The sequence below is a fragment of the Natrix helvetica genome, assembly GCF_964273705.1.
Source record: "Natrix helvetica genome assembly, chromosome: 7".
Taxonomy (NCBI): Eukaryota; Metazoa; Chordata; class Lepidosauria; order Squamata; family Natricidae; genus Natrix; species Natrix helvetica.
The window spans coordinates 51,872,398-51,894,822 of NC_138558.1; the positions used below are offsets into that span (position 1 = coordinate 51,872,398).

Here is a 22,425-nt window from a genome sequence, read left to right on the forward strand (position 1 = left end):
GATAACATGGCTCCCCAAATCAACACAGACTGTGGAAACTTCACACTGGACTTCAAGCATCTTGCAGTGTGCGCCTCTCCATTCTTCCTCCATACTCTGGGTCCTTGGTTTCCAAATGAGATGCAAAAGTTGCTCTCATCAGAAAAGAGGACTTTGGACCACTGAGCACCAGACCAGGTCTGTTTTTCTTTAGCCCAGTTAAAACGCTTCTGACGTTGTTTGTTGTTGAGGAGCGGCTTGACAAGAGGAATATGACATTTGAAGCCCAGGTCCAGGATCCGTCTGTGTGTGGTGGCTCTTGATGCACTGACTCCAGCCTCAATCCACTCCTTGTGAAAGTCCCCAACACTTTTGAATGGCCTTTTCCTGACAATCCTCTCCAGGTAGCGGTCATCTCTGCTGCTTGTGCACCTTTTTCTTCCACACTTTTCCCTTCCACATAACTTTCCATTAATGTGCTTTGATACAGCACTTTGGGAACATCCAACTTCTTTTGCAATTACCTTTTGAGGCTTTCCCTCCTTATGGAGGGTGTCAATGATGGTTTTCTGCACAACTGTCAGGTCAGCAGTCTTTCCCATGATTGTGATTCCTACTGAATTAGACTGAGAGACCATTTAAAGGCTCAGGAACCCTTTGCAGGTGTTATGGCTTAATTAGCTGATTAGAGTGGGACACTTTCAGCCTAGCATATTGCACCTTTTCACAATATTCTAATTTTCTGAGATTGTGGATTTGGGGTTTTCATGAGCTGTAAGCCATAATCATCACAATTATAACAAATCACGGCTTGATCTATCTTGCTTTGCATGTAATGAGTCTATCTCCTATATTAGTTTCACCTTTTAAGTTGCATTACTGAAATAAATGAACTTTTGCACGCTATTCTGATTTTTTGAGTTTCACCTGTATGTTACTATATAACAGTATAAATGACTTTTCTCTCTCTCACTAGTTTAGAGACCAAAAGGTTTTTTACACACAACATGACAGCAATGTGGAACTTAAAGTGGACTGACTGCAAATTCCTGGGAAGTAATACAATTAGATGGGGATAATAATGATTACCTCACTGACATGGCAGGAACTCTTCAAATCTACATTTAGAATACCCTTTCAATGCATGCACCAGAATGTGAGGAAGGCCGTTTTCAGAGGCTTGAACCATGAATGGCTGGTTATTACAGAACAATTGGTATCAATTCTACTGATCATCCCTGAATGTAGGGAAAATATGAACAACATAGATAATGTACCAGATATATCGTGATTCTACTTCCCTGTAGATTGGAATGCATTCCAACTCTATGGCAAAACGAGTAGTACAGAATGTAATGCACAGATATTAAAAACATGTTATGCTTTATAGGTGGGCCCGATCTAAAGGTCAACAAACCTGACGCTAATATTGTTATTATATAAGGTATAGCTATAGGCTTGGGACAATTCTTCCAAATACTGTCAACATCCATATAGCATCTTACTATAGACATCCAGTCTTGCTGTGCAGGAAACAATCCCAGCTTCATTTTTTGCTGATGCAGTGTACCAACCAGCATCTTCTTTTGTAGCTCCTTGAATAAGCAGGCAGATGTATCCGTGATTATCTTGGTGCATGCTTAAAATAATAAAGAGACACATGTAAACATATAACTGGCATAACTGGCATAAATGTATAAATTATTTTAAATAACTCTGAATGATAGACAAGGCTTTTTCAGCACGTAGATCAAGTGAACACATGTAGTCCTTGATTTATAACTGGTCGCTTAGCAACTGCTAGAAGTTGCAACAGACTCCAAAAATGGAACCTATGACCCAGTTTCAAAGTTCCAACATCCGTCCCCTGGTCATTTTGGCCATTTAGCAACGACCCACATTTACAGCCATTTGCAGAGACCTGCAGTCGTGTGATTGTGGTTTATTATGCTTTTTGCCAGAAACCAGTGTTTATTTTTGGCAAAACCCACCTTACAACAAACTGAGTTCACTTTACAACCACCATGTTCATTTTATGACTAACACATTTGCTTAACGACTGTTACAAAAAAGTTTGTAAACCAGGTTCCAGTCATATGATGACCCACTAGTTTATATGTTGAAGACTTCCCTGTTCAATATATGAAGAAACAACATGTTTTCTCAACTGATGTTTCTCTATATTGCCTTGAAGTTAATAGACATTAACTAAATTATGACTGGTTTCATTTTTTAAAAAATTATATATTTTAAAATTGATCGTGTTAAATGTCATAACATAACACTGATTGTATTAAGACTTTTGACTACAGAATCACAATAGTGTATTTCAGATGCATATTTATGTCTCCATAACTTAAAATATAAAATCTGCCCCATTAAAGTTACCACACTTCAGTTCCCAGCACTATAGTGGACTTAAACAGATCTTCAAGAGTGGCTAAATATTGTAGCCATATTAGACTACTTTATAAATACCTTTACTCAGAAATAATAATGAATTATTATTAAAATAAAATAATGGATAAATAATGAATACAATAATAAAGTAAAATAATGAATTATTCATTTCAGTTAAGCATATTTCTAATATTAGACACGACAAATTTTTCTATAAAATGAGCAGTGCAGCATAGACTATATAGAGACATTATGGTTTTTTCCCTGCCATAAGGGAAAATGTGCTTACATGGGAATTTTGAATCTACTTGCTAAACTTGGCAGTTGCAATAGCATTTTAAGTGTGATCAGATAAAAAGCTCACAATCATTTGGTGTGATACTCTACGACAAATAAACAGCTTCTCTTTAAAACCCAGTCAGGTAAAGTATTTTAAAACGCAAGTTCTTAAATGGATAAAACAAAACTTAGTCACCATGGAAATGAAATTTTGAGGAAAGCTGCTGAACCAGAAGAGATAAAATCAGAAATGAGACCAGAGGAGGAAAAATTGGCATAGAATCAATCCTAAACTACATACAAAAATAGCAAAGTGGTTTGCTCACCTGGAGAGGATGTCATGGGATTCCATATCATACAAAACAAATAAAAAAGAGAAGTTTAAAGAATATGAGGTAGACCAAGAAGAAGATGGAGACAACATCAAAGACATACTACAACAACATAAATTAACAATGGTTGAGGTCACTAGAAGAGCAACATCTAGAACTTTGCATCTCCCTTGACATTCAGTATGGTAAAAGAGGAGGAGGAGGAAGAGGAGGAGGAGGAGGAGGAGGAAGTAGTAGAAAAAGTAAAAGTAGTAGTTCTTAAATGGAAAGTGACATTAAGCTTATAACTGGGATTACAGAAATCACAAATTGAATAATCTCCTATGCAATGTAATTATCAAAGCTATAAAATGAAGTAGCATATTAAGTTGTATTGTTTACCATGACTTCAAATTTAATTGCCCCCCCCCCACATTTTTAGATTGCAATCAAAAGCCTCAAAACATTTTAGCTCCATGCATTTCAATAGTTTCAACTTTTGTTTATTTGTATCAGAAGCATCACAATGAAAATAAGGCATACTATATGAAATAGGATGTAGACCATAAAATACAAGATTAAAATATGTACAGGTTAAACAGATTTCGCCCAGGTGAAATGTTGCTCAGCAATATTGAGTTATGTTGTACGGCCTAGAGGTCCTCAAGTGTGCACTGATCAGGACACAAAGGATAGTATACATATGTAGTGTTGTCTGCATGTTATCACAATTGCAAAGGGCAGAATCCCTGGATAATTTCATTGTAGAGTATCTCTGGATCTAGTTGTGGCTGTATGCAATCTATTCAACAATTACCAAACTTCCCAACTTTCACCAGACTTGGCTCCTCCATTGGTTCCTTCCAGTGTTGGTTCTTTGTAGCTTTCCATAGATCCTCTCTGCTTTTAAATTTTTTGACGTCTTCCGTTGATATAAGGAAACTTTTCCTAGATTTTAATCTCTGATGAACTGGTTGTAGGCATGGAGAGGGTGCTGTCTAGATATAGATGATTTAAGCCTGTCTATGTATGCTGCTTCTTCTCTGCAAACACACCATGGGGTGCAATGTTGGCTAGGTGTTAGATCTTATCAGAGCAACATCTACTTTCCCAACATGTTCTGATTTATACCAGACTGGGCAGACATATTTGCCCGCCGAATAGCAAAAGGCTAAAGCTGTTGTCATAAGAATTCTTGGTTTGGTACTCCAGGTAGAGCTCATGTTATAGCTATTTATTTATAGAGGCTGTTTTTTCATTCACTGATCTTCAGTTAAGTGTTGGTACAGTGCTGCTTATATATCAGGGCCCTATCTAGAGTGAGCCTTAGATGTTTATGGCAGTAGCAATGCTCCAATAACTTCCATATAATATGCAGCTTCCTATGCAGCCTGCTTATTGCGAAGATGGAAAGCACATACCTGAGTTTTTGCTGCTTATCACAATAGTATCAATCCAACTCTGCCGGGGTTTCAGTTAAATGTTGTTCAACCTCCTCAAATGTTTCTCCATGTACAGCCACTACTCAGTCATCAGTTTATAAATAGTTATTTGTACCCATACATTGGTATAAATATTAAAAATAATTGGAGCCAATACACTACCCTAAGGAAAATGTCCCTTTGATTCTTCCATCTACTTTGTCTTCCTTGGAACTCCAAAAAAATATGTGGTTCTGAAGCAGATGCCTAATGATATTTGTAAGTTTAAAATCTGTAATCATATCATAAACTTTCTGCTTCAGTCTTCTAAGATTGATGGTATAATGATTGATGGCAGCCATGAGATCTAAGAGTACAGTTCCTGTTATGTTACATTTGATACACTGGGCTATATTGAGAATCTGTGCGTTGCAATTTTTTCGGAGTGAAATCCAGCCTGCTGCAATATGAGAAAATGTTCTACAGCTACAGTGAGGCAGTTTTGATCATTCTTTCAAAGATTTTGTAGGTATAGCTGCATTGGTCGGCACTTCTTTGGGTTATTAGCCTCTTTAGCTGGTTTTAAAATTGCTGCAACCTTAGCCTTTTGCTAGATAGCAGGAATTTTACATTGTTCCAAGCATTCAATGAAACGCTGTCTTGCCTTTGACCCCAATTGCTTTATCTGTTCAATAAGGATGTCATTCAAACCAGCAGCTTTCCATGGCCTAGTTTTCCTTATAGCCTCTCTGAGTTCTTCCATAGTAAAGGGGAATGGTAAGTTAATTGTTTTATCTTCCTTATTTCTGTTGATCTTAATCTTGTATTTTGGTGGCCTTTGATCTGCTTTGCCGTTCTTAAGAAGTTGACTGGCTATTTGGTCTGCAATCACATTGGCATAATTTTTAGAATGTCAAGTGCTCAAAAATCTCCAAGCTTTATGGCTACCTATGTGTATGTCCAATTCTTCTATTGTTCTAATCCAGCTTTCTCTCTTAGCTTCAACTATAGAAATAATTAACTGTTGGTGTGCATTCACTGTATCCTCTACTATAGGAGCAACCTCAAAAAGAGTGAGATACTTCTGCAGTTTGTCCTTTGTTTCTGCTATAAGGCCTTGGATACAGTTGGTTTTACAGCCCCATGGGCTGTAAACAGCTGGGAACATTTTTACAATCAATCTGTCTTAATAGCTTGATATAGCTATTAACTGAGTAACAGCACTGTTCAACAATCTCTGAAATGTAGGTCAGTCAACTGTTTTAAAGTTATACCTATGGATAAAGGGGACCCTGTGAGGTCAAACTAAAGCGGTAACCTGACACATAATTTGGCCAATGCTGGAAATTTGGAATAGATGGGCAAACTACTTTAATACATTGTTGGATTATATGATTGCTCACTAATATAAAATCTGGGTTATATCCCCTGCACCACCTTCCACTGTTGAATGAAGCTCGTAATTTGTTGTTATGTAAAAGAGCCAGGTCAGAAGAAAGAGGCTACTGGACTTAGAAGGTCATGAATTAAGATTTGGATGACACTGTTAACTATGGTATGATAACGTTAAAGTAAATGTTGATTTTAACAACCATTTTATCAGACGTGCCATTCTGAGAGTTTGGAATAAATATAAAGCAAGGTTTTCCATGAAGGTGCCTCTTTGGGTTTCCCCCACAGGAAGCTATTTTTAGAAAAGAAATGGTGACGAGGCTGAACTGGTGGACTTATGGTCGAATAATATTTTTCAACTTGGGTGACCCTACCCTCAAATCTAGAATCAGAAGGTCATGTCTGCCATTGGTTTATTTACAGTTGAAAGAAAGATTTAAATTAGACAAAAAGAACCAGGGGTTTAACTTTGCCAAAAAAAAAAACCATTGTGTGGTAGTGATGAACATATTGCTAAAGTTTATAAAATGTTATTGAATGTAAATCTAGAAAATCAACAAGTAAAGCATTGTATGATTCAGTGGGCAAGGAACTTTGGGTATAATGTAAGGCTTGAACAATGGGAGAATATGTGGAAGAAAGGTTTAAAATTTACATTAAACTATAACTTAAAAGAACATTTCTGTAAGATGATGTATTTAACTCCAAACAAGTTGTCAAGAATGTATAAAGTCATTTCAAATAAATGTCAGAAATGTAAATGTAAAGAAGGGACTTTTACCATTTATGGTGGTTGTGTGATAAAGCAAAAAAAATATTGGAGTAGGATTCATAACTTAATACAAAAAATTCTTAAATAATATAAAGAGAAAGCCAGATACTTTTCTTTTGGGTTTAATGGAAAAGACTTGGGAGGGGTGGGGGGAGAATTGGAACTTTGATGTTATATATGGTGACGGCAGCAAGACTACTCTATGCATAGAAATGGAAGGTCACCTCAATCCTGACAATGGACAAATGGCTGCAAAAATTGATACAGTTAGCAGAGATGGCTAAATTGACACTACTTTGATCAAAGAAAAAAACCCAAATACTTTTATTTCTACTTGGAAATCACTTCTGGACTTTGTGCTTGAGGTGGAATAAAATGAAACTTTGATTTTGGGTTTTACCGATTAGATAGATTTGTTGCTATAGAAATGGCTAGTTAATATGATTGTGCAAAAGTATAAAGTTACGGTTTGATGTTAAGCGCTTTATACTGCTGCACCAAAGGGAGTTGGAAGTCAATGCCTTTTTTCATCTCTTTCCTTTCCCCTTCCCTATTTTTTCCTATTATTTACTTTGTACGCTATATTATAAACTAATAAAAAACCTTTTTTTTTTAAAAAAGAGCTAGGTTATTCAAATTGGTCCACTATAACACGAGTCTTCTCATTTCTATTATCATTGGGATACCCCCAGATGTTGTTGTGATTGTTTAAGTCTCCAATAATAAATTAATTTTATTATTATTAAATATATTAAATCAGGGGTCCTCAAACTTTTTAAACAGGGGGGGTCTCTCAGACTGTTGGGGGGGGGGGCTAGGCCAGCTGGGTGGATGTGGCTAGGTGGTCATGTGACTGGGTGGGCATGGCCAAGTTAGCAGTCCATTTTGCCTCTGTCCTTTACTTGCCCCTTCCCTATTCACCCACCAACCCTGGATCATATGGCTTTGAAAAACACCTGCTTCATACCATTCATTTCGTGTGGAAATGTAACCTATGGGGTATTATCATATAATCCCTATCTACAACAATTCCTTTGTACAAAACCTTTCTCAGCATCTGAGTGTTATTTTAAAATTAACAGTCACCTATAATTCCCTTAGATCTGGCTTGATTTGTCTTAAGATGACTTATTCCAGGCAATGGCCAGTAAACGTATCATTGGCTCAAACTGTTCATGTATTAGTTATTTATACTGTTGCTCAAGCCTTAAAAGGTTCAACATAGACAAGTGACAGAGTTTTATAAACAGAACATGACACTAACCTCACTCTGTCCGTGTTGTATATGAGTGACTCATTTTCCTTTTTCCAGAAAATCTGAGGTGGAGGCACACCTGAAATCCGGCATTCCAGTCGCACAGGAAACCTCTCAGTCACTCCTGTGTTCTGTAGTTTCTCTATAAATACAGGTGGCTTGTGTGCTTCCTTAGCTGAAGAGACAGAGATCCCCCACCACCACATCAGTATACATTTTGTAATGTGTTCTCTTAACATTTCTTAGCACTAGGGGTACCTGACAGAGAGAAGTATTTGGAAAATGAAAATGTCATTTATTTGTTGCTACCTAATGGGCTGAGGAAGATGCAATGTTCCCACTTGCAATAGGAGAAAAAATGAAGGCCCCTGGTGGTCTAGCCAAATGTCTATGATGAAATGTAATATTTTGCCATAATTGCTGATGATTCCCCTATAATGAAGCACACCACCCAAACATTTCAGCTTGGCTCTGTTTTCTCATTGCAAGTGATTAAGCAAAAGCTGATGTAGAAGTCAGGACTTTTAATTATATCCACAGACAGACCCAATTTCTCACTTCCCAATCCACTTCAAACTTTGCTTTCTGATTCTTTTGGAGAGGCAATAAGATCTCTCAGTGTGGATATAACAGACCGCTATAGTTCCTTGCTAATTTCTGGGGGGAAATGGCACTTCTACCAATAAGAAAGCAAGCAGGGATTCATTCAGTTTGCACGGCTCATGGAACAAGGAGCTAGACTTCTTAGCAATTTGAGCTTTCTGTTATGCCTGAATATGGCCAGGATTTCATCAAAAAAACAAATCAAGAGATTTTTTTCTCTTATCAAAATTTATCTATTTTTCTAATAGATACCTGCAGACAAGCAAACAGGCCAAGAACAGCTTTTCATACCTTCTGCAGGATATAGTGCTATTGATGTATTTCTTTCACAGGCCTTTTAAAATATTCTAACTTTGAATGGCTGCCACATAACAGATATTCTAACCACTGCAGACAATGGACAATGGCTGGCTTCAAGGCTCTTTTATCTATAAAAGTGAGATCAACTATCTCCAAGTGCCAGTTTGATGTGCATGACTCAGATGCTTCCCATTGGTTCCTTTACATAATCACATAGCAATATGGATGCTACTCACATAAAAGCTAGTTTTAAAGATCCCCATAAATAAATGTATTTGCATTTCAGACAAGTCATTTGCTGCTTACAACTGGAATAATACAGTAATGAATTCAAATCATCAGCTGGAACACAATCCACCCAGATCTCCTAAACATTGGTTATGTAGTTCCAAAATAGTGATGGAAGCATAGATTATATTCATCCCTTTTGGTGATCTACATTCATTCAGTTATAAGAGTGAGGCTAATTTTCTTGCTTCTTGCATGACACTGCTTTATAAAAAGAGGTCTCAGCGGGCAGCTCCAATGAGCCAGACTGCAACTCATTCATAAACTATCTCCCAATACACACCTTAGACACCTTCAAGATAGTCATCTACCATCTTCTGTAATATGGGCTTTTAATACTAGCCTGTTACAGGACTGTTACAAAGTACAAAGAGAATGGATCGCATAATATTGTTGATTAGGTTTAAAAATAACCAGGAAACTTTTGTCAAATGGCAAAATGTGTGCTAAAAAGAATTATAGGGAAAGGAGCCACCGATGAACCTTATGTTCAAACACTCAAATCCATTTTTCCAAATTATGCAAGTGTCCTACCTGTCACAATCAGTTCCAGGCTGAAAGTGTTCTGGCCAGCTCGATTAGTAGCAATGCATGTATAGATGCCAGCATCCCTTGCTGTGACTGGCTCTATGATTAAGGAGTGTATACCATTTTCCCGTACGAGCATTTTATGGGAATTATCAGAATGTATTACTCTTCCATTAAGTTGCCAGTTGATGTCGGGAGTTGGCAAGCCACTGACCTTAAATAAAATACACCACAGTCCTCAGGAAAGCAAAAGTATACAAAGACTGTAGAAAAACTGTTGACAAAACGTTTCAGTGCACTGTATTCTGTTATCCCAGAAGATCAACGGATAAAAATTCGTTAATTCCTTCTGCATGCACGAGCAAAACTTTCAATATTCATAGATTTCATCGTGGCAAGCAGTTCTATTTGAATGGAGGTTCCATTAACAAAATTAAATATCACAATTCATAGAACAAAAAGATGTTATGCCCTGTGACCTTTTTTACATTTAATAATATCTTGATTGTTACCTTCAAAGAGGAATGTCTTGAGAAGGTTACATTGAACAAAATTTCTTTTTAACTGTGCACTATTCAGGAAATTAAACTCCATATTCAGAATTCAATAAATCACATTTCAGCTTATTGAATGATAAATATATATAAATAACAATTCCTGCTTGGCAAAGTTGTTTTAACAGCCATAGAAAGATTTTAAAAGCACTTCAATAACATTCTGAGTTACCTAAATACAATTGAAATTCCCTAGTTTTTACCTTTGGAAGATTTACAAAAGCTCTGAAAAGGAATATACAGGGCAAATCGATTTTGTTTAATATTTACAAAGTGTTAATGTACAGCTATATATTCCATTATATATATATCACTTTCCTACCAGACAACTTCCTCATAGAGACTTTGAGTGAGATAATAATATGACATGTTACTCCAACAATGATTTTTAGGAAAATGCAAATACATAATGTTTACTTAAGGATAACTCAATCCCTTACTATCTAAAATCATTTTCCTGTATTTGTAAAAATATAAATATAATACACATATAAAATTCAGTCAATATACAAGTAGTCCTTGACTTACGACCATTCATTTAGCAATTGTTTAAAGTTACAACAGTATTGGAAAAAGTGACTTATCACTAGTCCTCACACTTATGACCGTTGCAGCAGTTTCGTGGTCATTCAAGTGCTTGGTAATCAGCATGTATTTAGGTTGGTCACATAATCCTGGGGTCACATGATTGCCATTTGCAACCATCCTAGATGGCTTCTGCCAAGCAAAGCCAATGGAAGAAGCCAGATTCACTTAATGACCATATGAGTCACTTAACAGAAAAGGTGGCAAAAAGGTCATAAATCAGGCACAATTCCATTAGTAACCACCTTTCCTAACAACAGAAATTCTGGTCCCAAGTGTGGTCATAAATCAAGGTACCTTATAAGTTCAATATTAAAAATAAAAACTGTAAATGTACCTTGCAATCCATTCTACAAAGTTTTCCTTCTTGAACTATCAGATCTCCTGGAGCCTGCAGGAAATGTGGTCGGAAGAAGCGTTCCTGGATTGGTTCATTTTCATCTCCACTATCCCTTGATCGAGACCGTGGTCTATAAATGTAATATGTAAGTCACCCCAGAAATATAGGTATAGTTCCAAATTTATTTACATTGCTATAGCTCAAACAGATATTATTGCAGATTTAGTTAACTCTTCATGGTTACTGCTACTTACTGTATCTCTAAGTCTTCTCCATTTCTCCGTCTCAAATAATCACCTCTGCATTTCATTCCCACATCATTATAAAAAGGGATGCAAAGACAACACAAATTGCTTTCTAGGCTCAAGCATATTATGAAAAAAAATTTCTTTTTTCCACTCCAATTTAGTTTACTTCATTGACAGACAAGCAGAACTATAATATTTTACCTAATGAATTGCAATCTGCCAAGAGCTGTTTCATAATTTACACATCACCTATCTGTATATTCCTTGTTGAGATATTGCATCTTTTGGGGGGGGTCTGTACAATAAACACCTCTCACATTAATAACAAATAACAAAATGCATTACAGTCATCCAGGAGACAGACCAAGAAATGAAACTGCTAACTAAAAAGTCCTAAATAATTGTTTTGCTTATTATTTTTATTGAAGGGTACAATTAAAAGCTTAATTGCTAAAAGTAACAATCTCATATAAATGCTAAAAATATCGTAAGATCTAAAACATTATTTAGCTCAGTTCAGATTCAACATGTTTTCCAGTTATGGAATGCAATATTTGTCACTTAAATGTTTCCTGCAATTTAAAATTTGTATAATGTTTCATCTCCAAAAATGGGTTCAGTTTGAAAAGTCAACTTTCAAAGCATCAGTTAAATAAAGAGGAGAAATCCAGCTAATTATGTATGTTCTTAGTCAGTAATATCAATAAATAAAGTAATCATGATAAAAAAATTTTTATATAGGTAGTCCTTAACTTAAAACAGTTCATTTAGTGACCATTCAAAGTTTCAATGGTAGTGAAAAAAGTGACATGACCATTTTTCACACTTACAACCATTGCAGCATCCCCGTGGTCATAAAATCAAAATTCAGATCCTTGGCAACTGACTCATATTTTAGGACACTTGCAATGTCCTGGGGTCATGTGATCACATTTTGTGACCTTCTGACAAGCAAAGTCAATGGGGAAGCCAGATTCACTCAACAACTTTGTTACTAACTTAACAACTGCAGTGGTTTACTTAACAAATTTGGCAAGGGGGATCGTAAAATGGGGCGAAACGCACTTAACAAATGTCTTACTTAGCAACAGAAATTTGGGGCTCAGTTGCAGTCGTAAGTCAAGGACTACCTTTATTAGAGCGATAAATCTTTCCTAAGTTCATAATTAATAATAATTACCTTCTGACATGAGGCTGGTTAGGTGGTGTCCTGGGGCTGCGTCCTCTCTGATTGACAGCTTGGACCATCAATCGTCCTGTACAGCTTATTCTCCCCTAGAAATTTAAAAAGAAAAATTATATAGATGGAGAACAGTTTTACTGAATAACCTTCTTTTAACAATTAAATCTTCTAACTGTCCTTTAGATTGTTACTTATGTACTTCTATAAAGTGTTTGTTTTTAAAGAGTTTTGGTTTGTTTGTTTGGAGTTATTTCCATTGTAGTGTAATCACATATTTCACATGAACTGTTGCAAGCCCAACAAGAAATGAGGTGGTCAATGAATACTCAGAAACTGAGAAATACAAACAGCTGTATAAAACAGATCACAGGACATACAGCAATGACCTATGACAACTCCTAGTTTTGGCTGGCCTTTAACTATGACAGCCTCAATTAAATTCTTTTTCTTCCCTATCATAGATGTTATCTAATTAATCTGTTCCCTCATTTTTAGCTCACAGTCCAAATTTACTGAATAGCAACTATTGTTCCTTTTCTCACTATTAGGTTTTTTTGCAATTACTGTACCAAACTGTTGCTAAATAACCACTAGATGGCACCACAAATAATTCTAACATTCATAGTTTGATCAATCTATCTATCTATCCATCCATCCACCCTTCCTTCCTTCCTTCCTTCCTTCCTTCCTTCCTTCCTTCCTTCCCATCTTCCCTTCCAACATTTAAAGTATGTATTCATGGCTATATGCTCAGATTCACTCTATGAAGATTGAAGGCTGAATAGCATAATTCATTACACTGGTTATAATATATAGGATGAGGAACACAGAATTCCTAATTAAACGGATCACTGTAATTATATCCAGCTGAACCTGATAATATGATCCACATGATCAGAAGGACTTACTGCAGTCATCAAAACAGCCAACTGTATTCATTAAACACTGTTGGGCCAGATTAGAAAGTTGTTGTTTTCAGACAAATATATCTATTCATTTCAGGAAAACATAGAGTATACTTGAGAATAAATTCCATTGATTATAATGGGACTTATTTCTACCTACTCAAATACAGGATTTACCATTAATCCAACAACTACCATTTCCCCCTGAAAATAAGACCTGGCCTTATTTTCTTTTGGGCCCCAAAATAAGCACTTAGGCTTATTTTCAGGGGATGTCTTATTTTTTTTTTCATCACAAGGCTGGTCTTGCGCCCCTCCACGCGTGCACAGGAGGCAGTAATCATGAAGAGGCCAACTGCAGTAGGAGGTAGAGGGAGGGCGGTGCCCAAAGGCCATCAGCCTGCGCACCTTGGATCAACTGCAGGCTGCTGTGGAGACCACAGCTGGGGCCGCTGCCATGAGGTTCTCTCCCTCTCTCTCTCTCTCTCTCTCTCTCTCTCTCTCTCTCACTCACTCACTCACTCTCACTGCAGAGGTGGTGGCAGCAGTTCGGTTCCTAGCCAGCCAGAATGGGCCCACTTTCTCTCTTTCTTCTCCCTGCTCCTCCTCCTTCTGTCACTCCACTTTTCGTCTGTCCATTGCAGCACCCGGGATCTACTTTGACAGCGGTGGGGCTTGGGAGATGGTCAATCCCCATTCATGGTGTGGCCACAGATGACAACATTGGGCAAGATGGAAGGCAATCCCACCCACCAGACCAGCCTGGTGGGGGTGGGGGTGGGGTGGGTAATCAAGTGGCACCGAATGTAGCTGAAAGTGTGGCATTCAAGCCCTGGAAGATTGTTTTTAAAGGGACAGCGTTGCCTGCAATTTTCATTACTCATTGCTTCTAAGCATGCACTTTCCACAATCTTCCAGGACTTGATTACACAAAGGCAATTTGCTCTGGAAGGGAAGAGGGGAAGAAATTTCTTTTCGGAGAGGTCCCACCCAGCAGTCAAAACTTTAACGCCACACTTTCAGCTGCTTTCGGCACTGCTCAGTTTCCCACCCCACCCTTGCTGCCAGGCTGGTCTGGAGGGTGGGACTGCCTTCCGCGTTCCCCCCCCCGCCACTGTGGTCTATTTTGGGGAAAACATTGTAGATGCGGTAAAATTATATATCTGTTATTAAAACAACCATTAATTCACATATGACTGGATACCAGAACTGGGTCCAAAGCATTAAAAATTCTTTATGAACACAGAAAAATGTACAATCACTAACATTTGTGATTTTGCACAAATATTTAAAGAAATTATCTACAAAAGATATGAAGTATAAAAGCTGAATGTAATTGCAACAGCATAATCACAAACACAGAAAGTAAACACCTTTTTATGCAAAGAGAAAGGGAAACTACAATTATAATAATTGCATACATTTACTTTTCTTTAGATTTTTCACAAATTTAAAACATTTCCCAGGGTGTTCAAAAGCTTTTAAAATAAGTGGACTAAAAGACAGGCTGAGCTGGGAAAATTAGGATCAAGTCAAAATAGAATGCCACCATTGCAATCAGGGTGGAGTTTTCTGAATGTATAGCTCAGTTTCTTAGCTGTTGTCACCCATGGTTCTGGCAGTATTTCTTAACAGGATGAGTTTCATAGTTAAGATGAGTGATTGTATTTAAAGACTGCCCAACAACTGCAACTAAATAGCCCTAAATAAGGTATGGGCAACTGCTATATCCTGAGAATCTGACACTTTAATTGAACTACTGCTTAACCACTCAATAAGTAAAACCACTGTAGGGAAACTGGGAAAGTGTGGGGACAGAAACTATTTACAATCATATGAAAAAGTAACTACACCCTATTGCATTTTTAAAAAACTTTTTCAATGTAGTTCAACAGAGAAATATTTTTATCTCCATTTTAACCGTTCTGATAGATATCATGCTTGATTTATATTTTGTAGTTCACTGTGTAATTTAAATAAACATAACTGCAAATTTTCTTCACAGAAGGAAATGGCATATCTATTGATTTTTATTTTATTTCGTTATAAGCTTTATGTGGCTGCTCATCTTAAACAACACTAGGCACCTTGCAATAATTTCTGCTGAAGAAATGATGCAAACTAGTGGGGATGCAGCATAGGAATTTTGAAGTATCTGAAAATACAGGTACATAGTCCCTCAACGTACAACAGTTCATTTAGCGACTGTTTGAAGTTACAACAGTGATGAAAATTCAGACACTTGGTAATTGGTTCATACTTATGATGGTTGCAGTATCCTGGGGTCATGTGATACCTTTTGTGACCTTCTGATAAGCAAAGTCAATGGGGTGCAGAGATTCACTTAAACTGTTGCAAGAAAGTTTGTAACATGGGACAAAATTCACTTAACAAATATTTCGCTTAGCAACAGAAATTTTGAGCTCAAGGACTATGTGTAGTTTGTTCTACAATGCTAAAACATATGACTGTGTTTCCCCGAAAATAAGACCAAGATGTTGGCTGTGAAGGCCTATATAGTATATTGTGCCTTTTCTGCTGGAGTGAAGAGGAGAGGAAGGACCACCAGGGAATAAGGACATGTGTTTTACTATGGGAGAATATGAATAAAGTGAACTCTGTCATTAGAGGTGGGGAGGAATCTGGTTTTTCTTCATAATATATAGTTCTACTCAGACATAATCAGAAGTAGAAGAGTTTGGAACCATCAGTGATTAGCTGATGATTCAGAGAGGCACATCAGACTTCAAATGTAGCTTGTTTACCTAGTAACATCTATATAAGGGCAGTTGCTTAAAGAAACAGTTTTGAATCATTCCCCAACAGCTCTGTATTCTCAACTTGGCACCATGAATATGAGATGAGTTGAGAAGCCTTAAGTACTACTTGCCCTAGAATGACATCATTTCTCAATTAAATCTTTAACTCAGGCTGTGAATGTAAACGAACATCTGTGCCCAGGAGCATACTGATTCTATAGCTAAGACTTGATCTACCTGTGGATTGGCAGCCATGACGGTATAATTCCCATCGTCATCAAGGGTGGAGGCAGTGGTATGGAGAGAGCAGGTTCCATCAGGTTCTCTTTGCATCCAGTAATGCTCATTCCTTTTAGAAATTTGCTTTCCGTCTTTGAACCAATAAATCTATATTCAGAAAAATCAAAACCAAAACATAAACAATGAAAGGGAAACATAGTAATAAATTATAATCTGTGAATGAAAAATGAATCCAAGTGCGGATTTCAGGGAAAAAAAACACATAAAAAGGATCCAGAATAAATTCCTGCCTTTCCTTCTGTTATTTGGAACAAATACTTGAAAAATAAGCAGCTATTTCACTTCATTGGCTTAACAGCGAGTAATGCATGTATTTGTGTTTGAAGCAAAATTCCAGATTGAGATAGTGTAAAATGGTGGAGAAATTAGTTCTCCTGTTACTGTTGCATTACAATTTCCACTTCATATCATCATTGCCCAAAAAGTAAATAGTAATATTTTTCTATGTACATTTTTTCTCATAACATTATACTGCTAGTCATGCCAGCAACATAATGTCCAATTAGGCTCCCTAGTTTCAATCAGAACCCATACCAAACAGTCAATAAATATTTAGGGCTTGAATTTTCTCCGCCCCTCCAAATCAATATTACATTTCTTTTTGGACCAAGAAAAATAACATAAAACATGCAGAAACTTTTGAACTGTCAAGAACTTTTCATTAGAAAGAAAATATGGTCCCTTCCCCAATACCCGGAATGGTGAACCTATGGCACGCGTGCCACAGGTGGCACGCGGAGCTTTTTGTCAGCTGGCCAGTGCACATGCATGTGCTGGCCAGCTGAGTTCAGCCTTTTATAAAGCCATTTTTCGCCCTCCCCAGGCTCCAGAGGCTTTATAGGAGCCTGGGGAGGGCGAAAACAGCCTCCCCCGCTCTCCCCTGGAGGCTCTCTGGAGGCTACAGGAGCTTCCCTGAAGCCTCTGGAGCGCAAAAACCAAAACCTATGGGAAAATCGGAAGTTCAGGAACAGACTTCCGGTTTGCTTGTAGGGCCGGTTTAAGCCCTCCGGAGCCTTCAGGGAAGCCTCCTGAAGGTCCTTGAAAGCTCTGGAGGACTAAAAACGGCCCTATGAGCAAACCGGAAGTCTGTTCCCGAACTTCCAGTTTGCCTGTAGGGCCAGTTTTTTGTGCTCGGAGGCTTCAAGGAAGCTCCTGAAGCCTCTGGAGGGTCTCTGGGAGGACGGGGGAGGCTGTTCTCGCCCTCCCCAGGCTCCTATAAAGCCTCGGAGCCTGGGGAGGGTGAAAAAAGCATGTAAAAAGTGTGGGGTCGCGCCGGTCATGTGCGCATGCGCACGGGTGTGTGTGGCGCATTATGGGTGCGGCACGCCCATGCATGAGCCCCCTGCGCTCCCCCCGCTTATGGCATGTGAGCCAAAAAAGGTTCGCCATCGCTGCCCTATATTTATGCAAACCACAAAGTGTTCATCAGTTTTAATCTGAACTTCTGGTTTATTTTTTTTAGCCTGCATGTTTCTTCTCCCTTCCTGCATTCAGTAGAACTCAACTGATGAACGATTTTGGAGAACCCCTCAAATGTGCATTCACTTTTTCCCTCCCAAGTTTTTTATTTTTTTATTTTTTACAACCATATCAATGCGTGAGCAGTGTGGCACCTGAGTGTCTTACATTTTAGTCAATAAAATAATATTCATCATATTTACTACAGTTGACAAGCTTGCATGGTTCTGGTAATAGTACACATATTTTTTGTTGAATTATAATCTTTCATTAGTTATTCAATATTTCAATATGTTATTTTTATGCTAATCACCATATTCTGAGTGTCATTCCTTTACTACAAATAAAATATTAATAATCATATTTGTTGCATTTAACGTATATGGTTCTAATAGTAATATACATATTTTTATTAAATTATAATCTTCCATTATTTAATTATTCAATATTTCAGTATGTTATTTTTATGTCAGTCACCATGTTGTTCAAACATTCTTAATGCTATCATCGTTCAAGTTCTGACTTCCCCTCTATTACTTCCACCTTATTATATAAAGATGTGTATTCCATTAATCCCCCCTCTAGTTTCCATCCCCTTTCTAACTTTTAATTATGCCACTATTGTATTTAAAAATATTCCCTTTTTATCCACATTTTAATACAAATAAAATAATATTCATCATATTTACTACGCTTGACAAGTTTATATAGTTCTGATAATAGTACACATATTTTTGTTGAATTATAATCTTTCATTATTTAATTATTCAATATTTCAATATGTTATTTTTATGCCAATCACCATATTCTGGGTCTAGTTCCTTTTACTACAAGTAGAATATTAATAACCATATTTGTTACATTGAATAAACGTATATTGTTTTTATTTATTTATGTATTTATTTCATCAAGCATGTATTATATAACATATGTAAGTATAAACATGATTTTAGGTACATGAAATGTTGTACAAAATGAACTGACCTGGTGATCCTCTACATCTACACCATTAATTCTTTTTCTGAATGAATAAATGACAGTGTCCGCATCACTGGCTATGTCAGATGTTGGGGGATAAAGGCTTTTGAAGAACTGGCTCAGGAAGAATGATTAAAAGAGTGTGCCAGTTTTCTTGACAACTGCAAACAGTTTTAATGCCGTCAATCCCGAAAGCAGCGTCGTTGTATCATTTTCATTTCCAAGGAAAAATAAAAAGCAGAATCCTCCTAAACTGTTATATGCTACAACAATTAATTTGGCCAAATTCTTCATTTTTCTGATGGTTGACCACCATCTATTTATTTCAACGCATGAGGTAAAGCTATCATTAAATTTTAACAATAGCTTTTAAAGGAGAATACAAATTGCGTTTCACACTTCCATATAAGGTTACCAGATACTAACAAGAACTGTGTTACTGCAAAGATATATTTTTTCCTGGTCTGTCTCTTACTAATCTTATGTGCTGGATTGCAAAATATTGGCACTGCCAACAAACAACAGAGCAATGTGATGGCAGAGTTTTTAATGTTTCAAAAAAAAAAAAAAACACCTTGTGCCTATTGTTTGTAAAGCCTAAATCTTAACAAAGGCTTAGCTGCAAAAATAAGTTTGAACTTGCACACTACACAAATTTCTAGTATTACTTCATAAATGCTGATCTTGTAAGAGCTATTAATTATTTTATCATGCATTTTTTTCATTACAGAATCTGGAAATTTGCCAACATTATACAAGTTAAGATACGCAAAGGAGTTTTATGCCTGGTGTCCTAGATTAACATGATAGTGTGGCATTTTGCTGTTAATTCAGTTTTATAATAATTGATATGTAATTCCTTCCTCTTGCCCCACAGCAATATTCTAAATGTAGTCAAATGTTTTTCCTTTAGGAAATTACAATTATTTCATATTATTGTGTGCATGTTGCCTTTGTTAAGTTAAATAACATCTTTTTTTAAATTAACCACGTGCAGTTTAACTGAGCTGAAGTAAATGGGGGGGGGAGTGAAAAGACTATCAATATAAAATGCAGAATTATATAAATGTCAGTCTCTAAATTTTGAAGTTCACCTTTAAGGTAGTTTCCTTCTGCCTACATTACCCCTCAGATACATTTTACTACCAGACTTAATGGAAAGGATCCTTTTGTCCACTGGTAAGACTTATGCACACATATATTATGTTACATTTTATACCTAGGAATTTAACAATAATGACAAAGATGACATAATTTCAAATATAACAGTATTGAAACATTTCTCCTCTTCTTAAATTCCTAAAGAAGATCCCAAAGTCCCTTAGAATTCATGAATCATTTAGAACACAAAAAACACGTTCTTTCATGAACGCATATTTACAAGAAATAGGTTTTGTACTGGTTATTCACAAACAGAACCTGGGAGGAAAATGCAACAGGAAGCAAAAATGCTGTTCATTAGTTCAGTGTTTCTCATTGTAAAGCTGGCTGAGGAATTCTGGGAGTTGAAGTCCACAAGTCTTAAAGTTCCCAAGTTTGGACACCCCTGGCTTAAAGTTACCAAGGTTGAAAAATCCTGCACTAGAGTACTAGGAGCAATACTGTACCAAAACATTATGTTGCAGTATAACCCCAGGCCTCTAATAAAATTAAGCAATTACAGGAAAAAAAGTGAAATTAAACACAGTGGGGTTGTTTAACGTGCATTTCAAATATGATGATGTTCAGTTACACATTCTGAGATGCATATCCTATATAAAATTGCAATGTCTTGTGATCTCACAACATCCCTATGACAAGGTGTAGCACAACCTGTAATTTCAACAGTTTTTTTTTCCAAGCGTGCCGTACAGTGCAGTTCAGAGCTGTGGGACCTATACTGGCATCCTGATGCTTGGCAGAGAGAGAAGAGGGGGCAGAGAATAATGGCACATTGAAGCAAAACAGCTATTAGAAAGGGTGGCTCTGTTTACCCTCCACTCTAGCTCCGTTAAGTCCAACAAAATGTCACCTCAAAAAGATTGCTAGAATTTATAAAATCCACTTATCTAAAAAATATCAAGAATATACACACCAACAAACCTATTAGAGAAAAAAATTATGTATTGCTGAATTATAGCTCTGGCATGCTTCTTTATTCTTTATTGTGCTGGCTTTGGGCTCTTGGCATTAATATTTCAGGAAAGCCTCATTTCTAATTCCTGTTCTGTCTCAGCCAATGAATGGAAATCTGGAAAATACTAAACTTGTCTGCTTTTGCTACATGGGTTACAAATCATGGCTGGTGGCATTTCAAGTGTGTTATAGATTAGAACAGGAGCACTGCATTGTTTACATGTTTTTTATTATTAAGAAAAATAGCCTCTAGGTTATTAGTTCCAACCAGCAGAATGGAGAATCTACATCATTTTAAATTTTTTAGAACCTCTTCTGTACGTGTGGCCTGCTTTGTGGGAGTGGCTTGCTGGCCATGTGACCGGGTGGGAGTGGCTTCCCAGCCATTTGACCGGGTGGGACTGGCTTGCCAGCCATGTGACTGGGTGGACGTGGCCAACTTGTAAAATGTGGTGAAACTCACTTAACAATGCTCTTGCTTATCAACCAAAACGTTGGCTCAGAAACTCTGGCATTGACGTGTGCAAGTCTTAAAGCTGTCAAGTTACAAGACCCTTGCAACCATAACCCTTTAGAACCCTCCGCCCCAGAGGTGTTCAAACTTGACAGCTTTAAGACTTGTGGACTTCAACTCCCAGAATTCCTCCTCTCGCTCTTCATCTTGCTGATGTGCAGACGGGAAGGGGGAGGGAGCTGGAACCGGTTCTAAACGGCACTGTAGATTTGTGGAACCTCTTCTATAGAAGAAGTTAGAACTGGCAGGAACCCACCCCTGATCTACATGCTGGGAAAGCTCCAAAGGTCATCCACAAAGATCTAATAGACCTTCCAGTTCACTGAATGCTTAAGAAAAACCTGAAAGCATATAGACAAGAATTCAACATTCTCATCATTCATGGTGTCTATGCTGTATAGTAATTTTGATATGAGTTGAAAAACTCCATGTATTCAACACTTGTGTGAATTAGTCACATTTTAAGGAAATTAGAAAAGCCCAAAGAAAACATTTTTATGAATCTCTATGAAAGATTCCTTTGATGTTTTGTGTGAATTGCCCAAAGTGTCTCCCCCCCTCCTCACCTTTGGGTTTGGATTTCCAGACACTCTGCATATAAAAGTGACCGGCATTCCTTCAAATATTTTGTAGTGTTTAAGTTTTGTCTCAAAATATGGGGTCAGGCTGCTATCAAGAACATCTTTCCCATGCTCCACTTCATCATCAGACTCTTCTACTGGAGTTCTCTCCAATCTAAATTCAATTTCACTTATCAATCTCTGCTCAAAACTGGAGACTTTGTATTCCTATAAATAACAAAAAACTCAAGTTAGGTCTTTAAGGTCACTTTATCAGGAAGGTTATTTGATGAGATGATAATCATTTCAATTTTTTAGATTTTAATTAAAAATGTAGGTTATACAGGTCTGTACATTTTAAATAGTATTCTATGAAGCAAAACATAAAGGAATACATT

At 37.1% G+C, this 22,425-nt stretch overlaps 1 protein-coding gene across 7 annotated transcripts in view; it reads right to left on the reverse strand.

The window, feature by feature from the left end:
• PALLD (palladin, cytoskeletal associated protein) overlaps positions 1-22,425 on the reverse strand; it is a 243,530-nt gene that overhangs the window by 8,173 nt on the left and 212,932 nt on the right. For all 7 annotated transcript variants that reach the window (XM_081959388.1, XM_081959394.1, XM_081959389.1 and 4 more), the window contains 7 exons: positions 22,034-22,255; positions 16,340-16,489; positions 12,436-12,530; positions 11,005-11,137; positions 9,535-9,742; positions 7,819-7,984; positions 1,485-1,618 (listed from right to left, as the gene is read on the reverse strand). In XM_081959388.1, the coding sequence (XP_081815514.1) occupies positions 1,485-1,618; positions 7,819-7,984; positions 9,535-9,742; positions 11,005-11,137; positions 12,436-12,530; positions 16,340-16,489; positions 22,034-22,255 (1,108 nt within the window). The remainder of the gene's footprint in view (positions 1-1,484; positions 1,619-7,818; positions 7,985-9,534; positions 9,743-11,004; positions 11,138-12,435; positions 12,531-16,339; positions 16,490-22,033; positions 22,256-22,425) is intronic.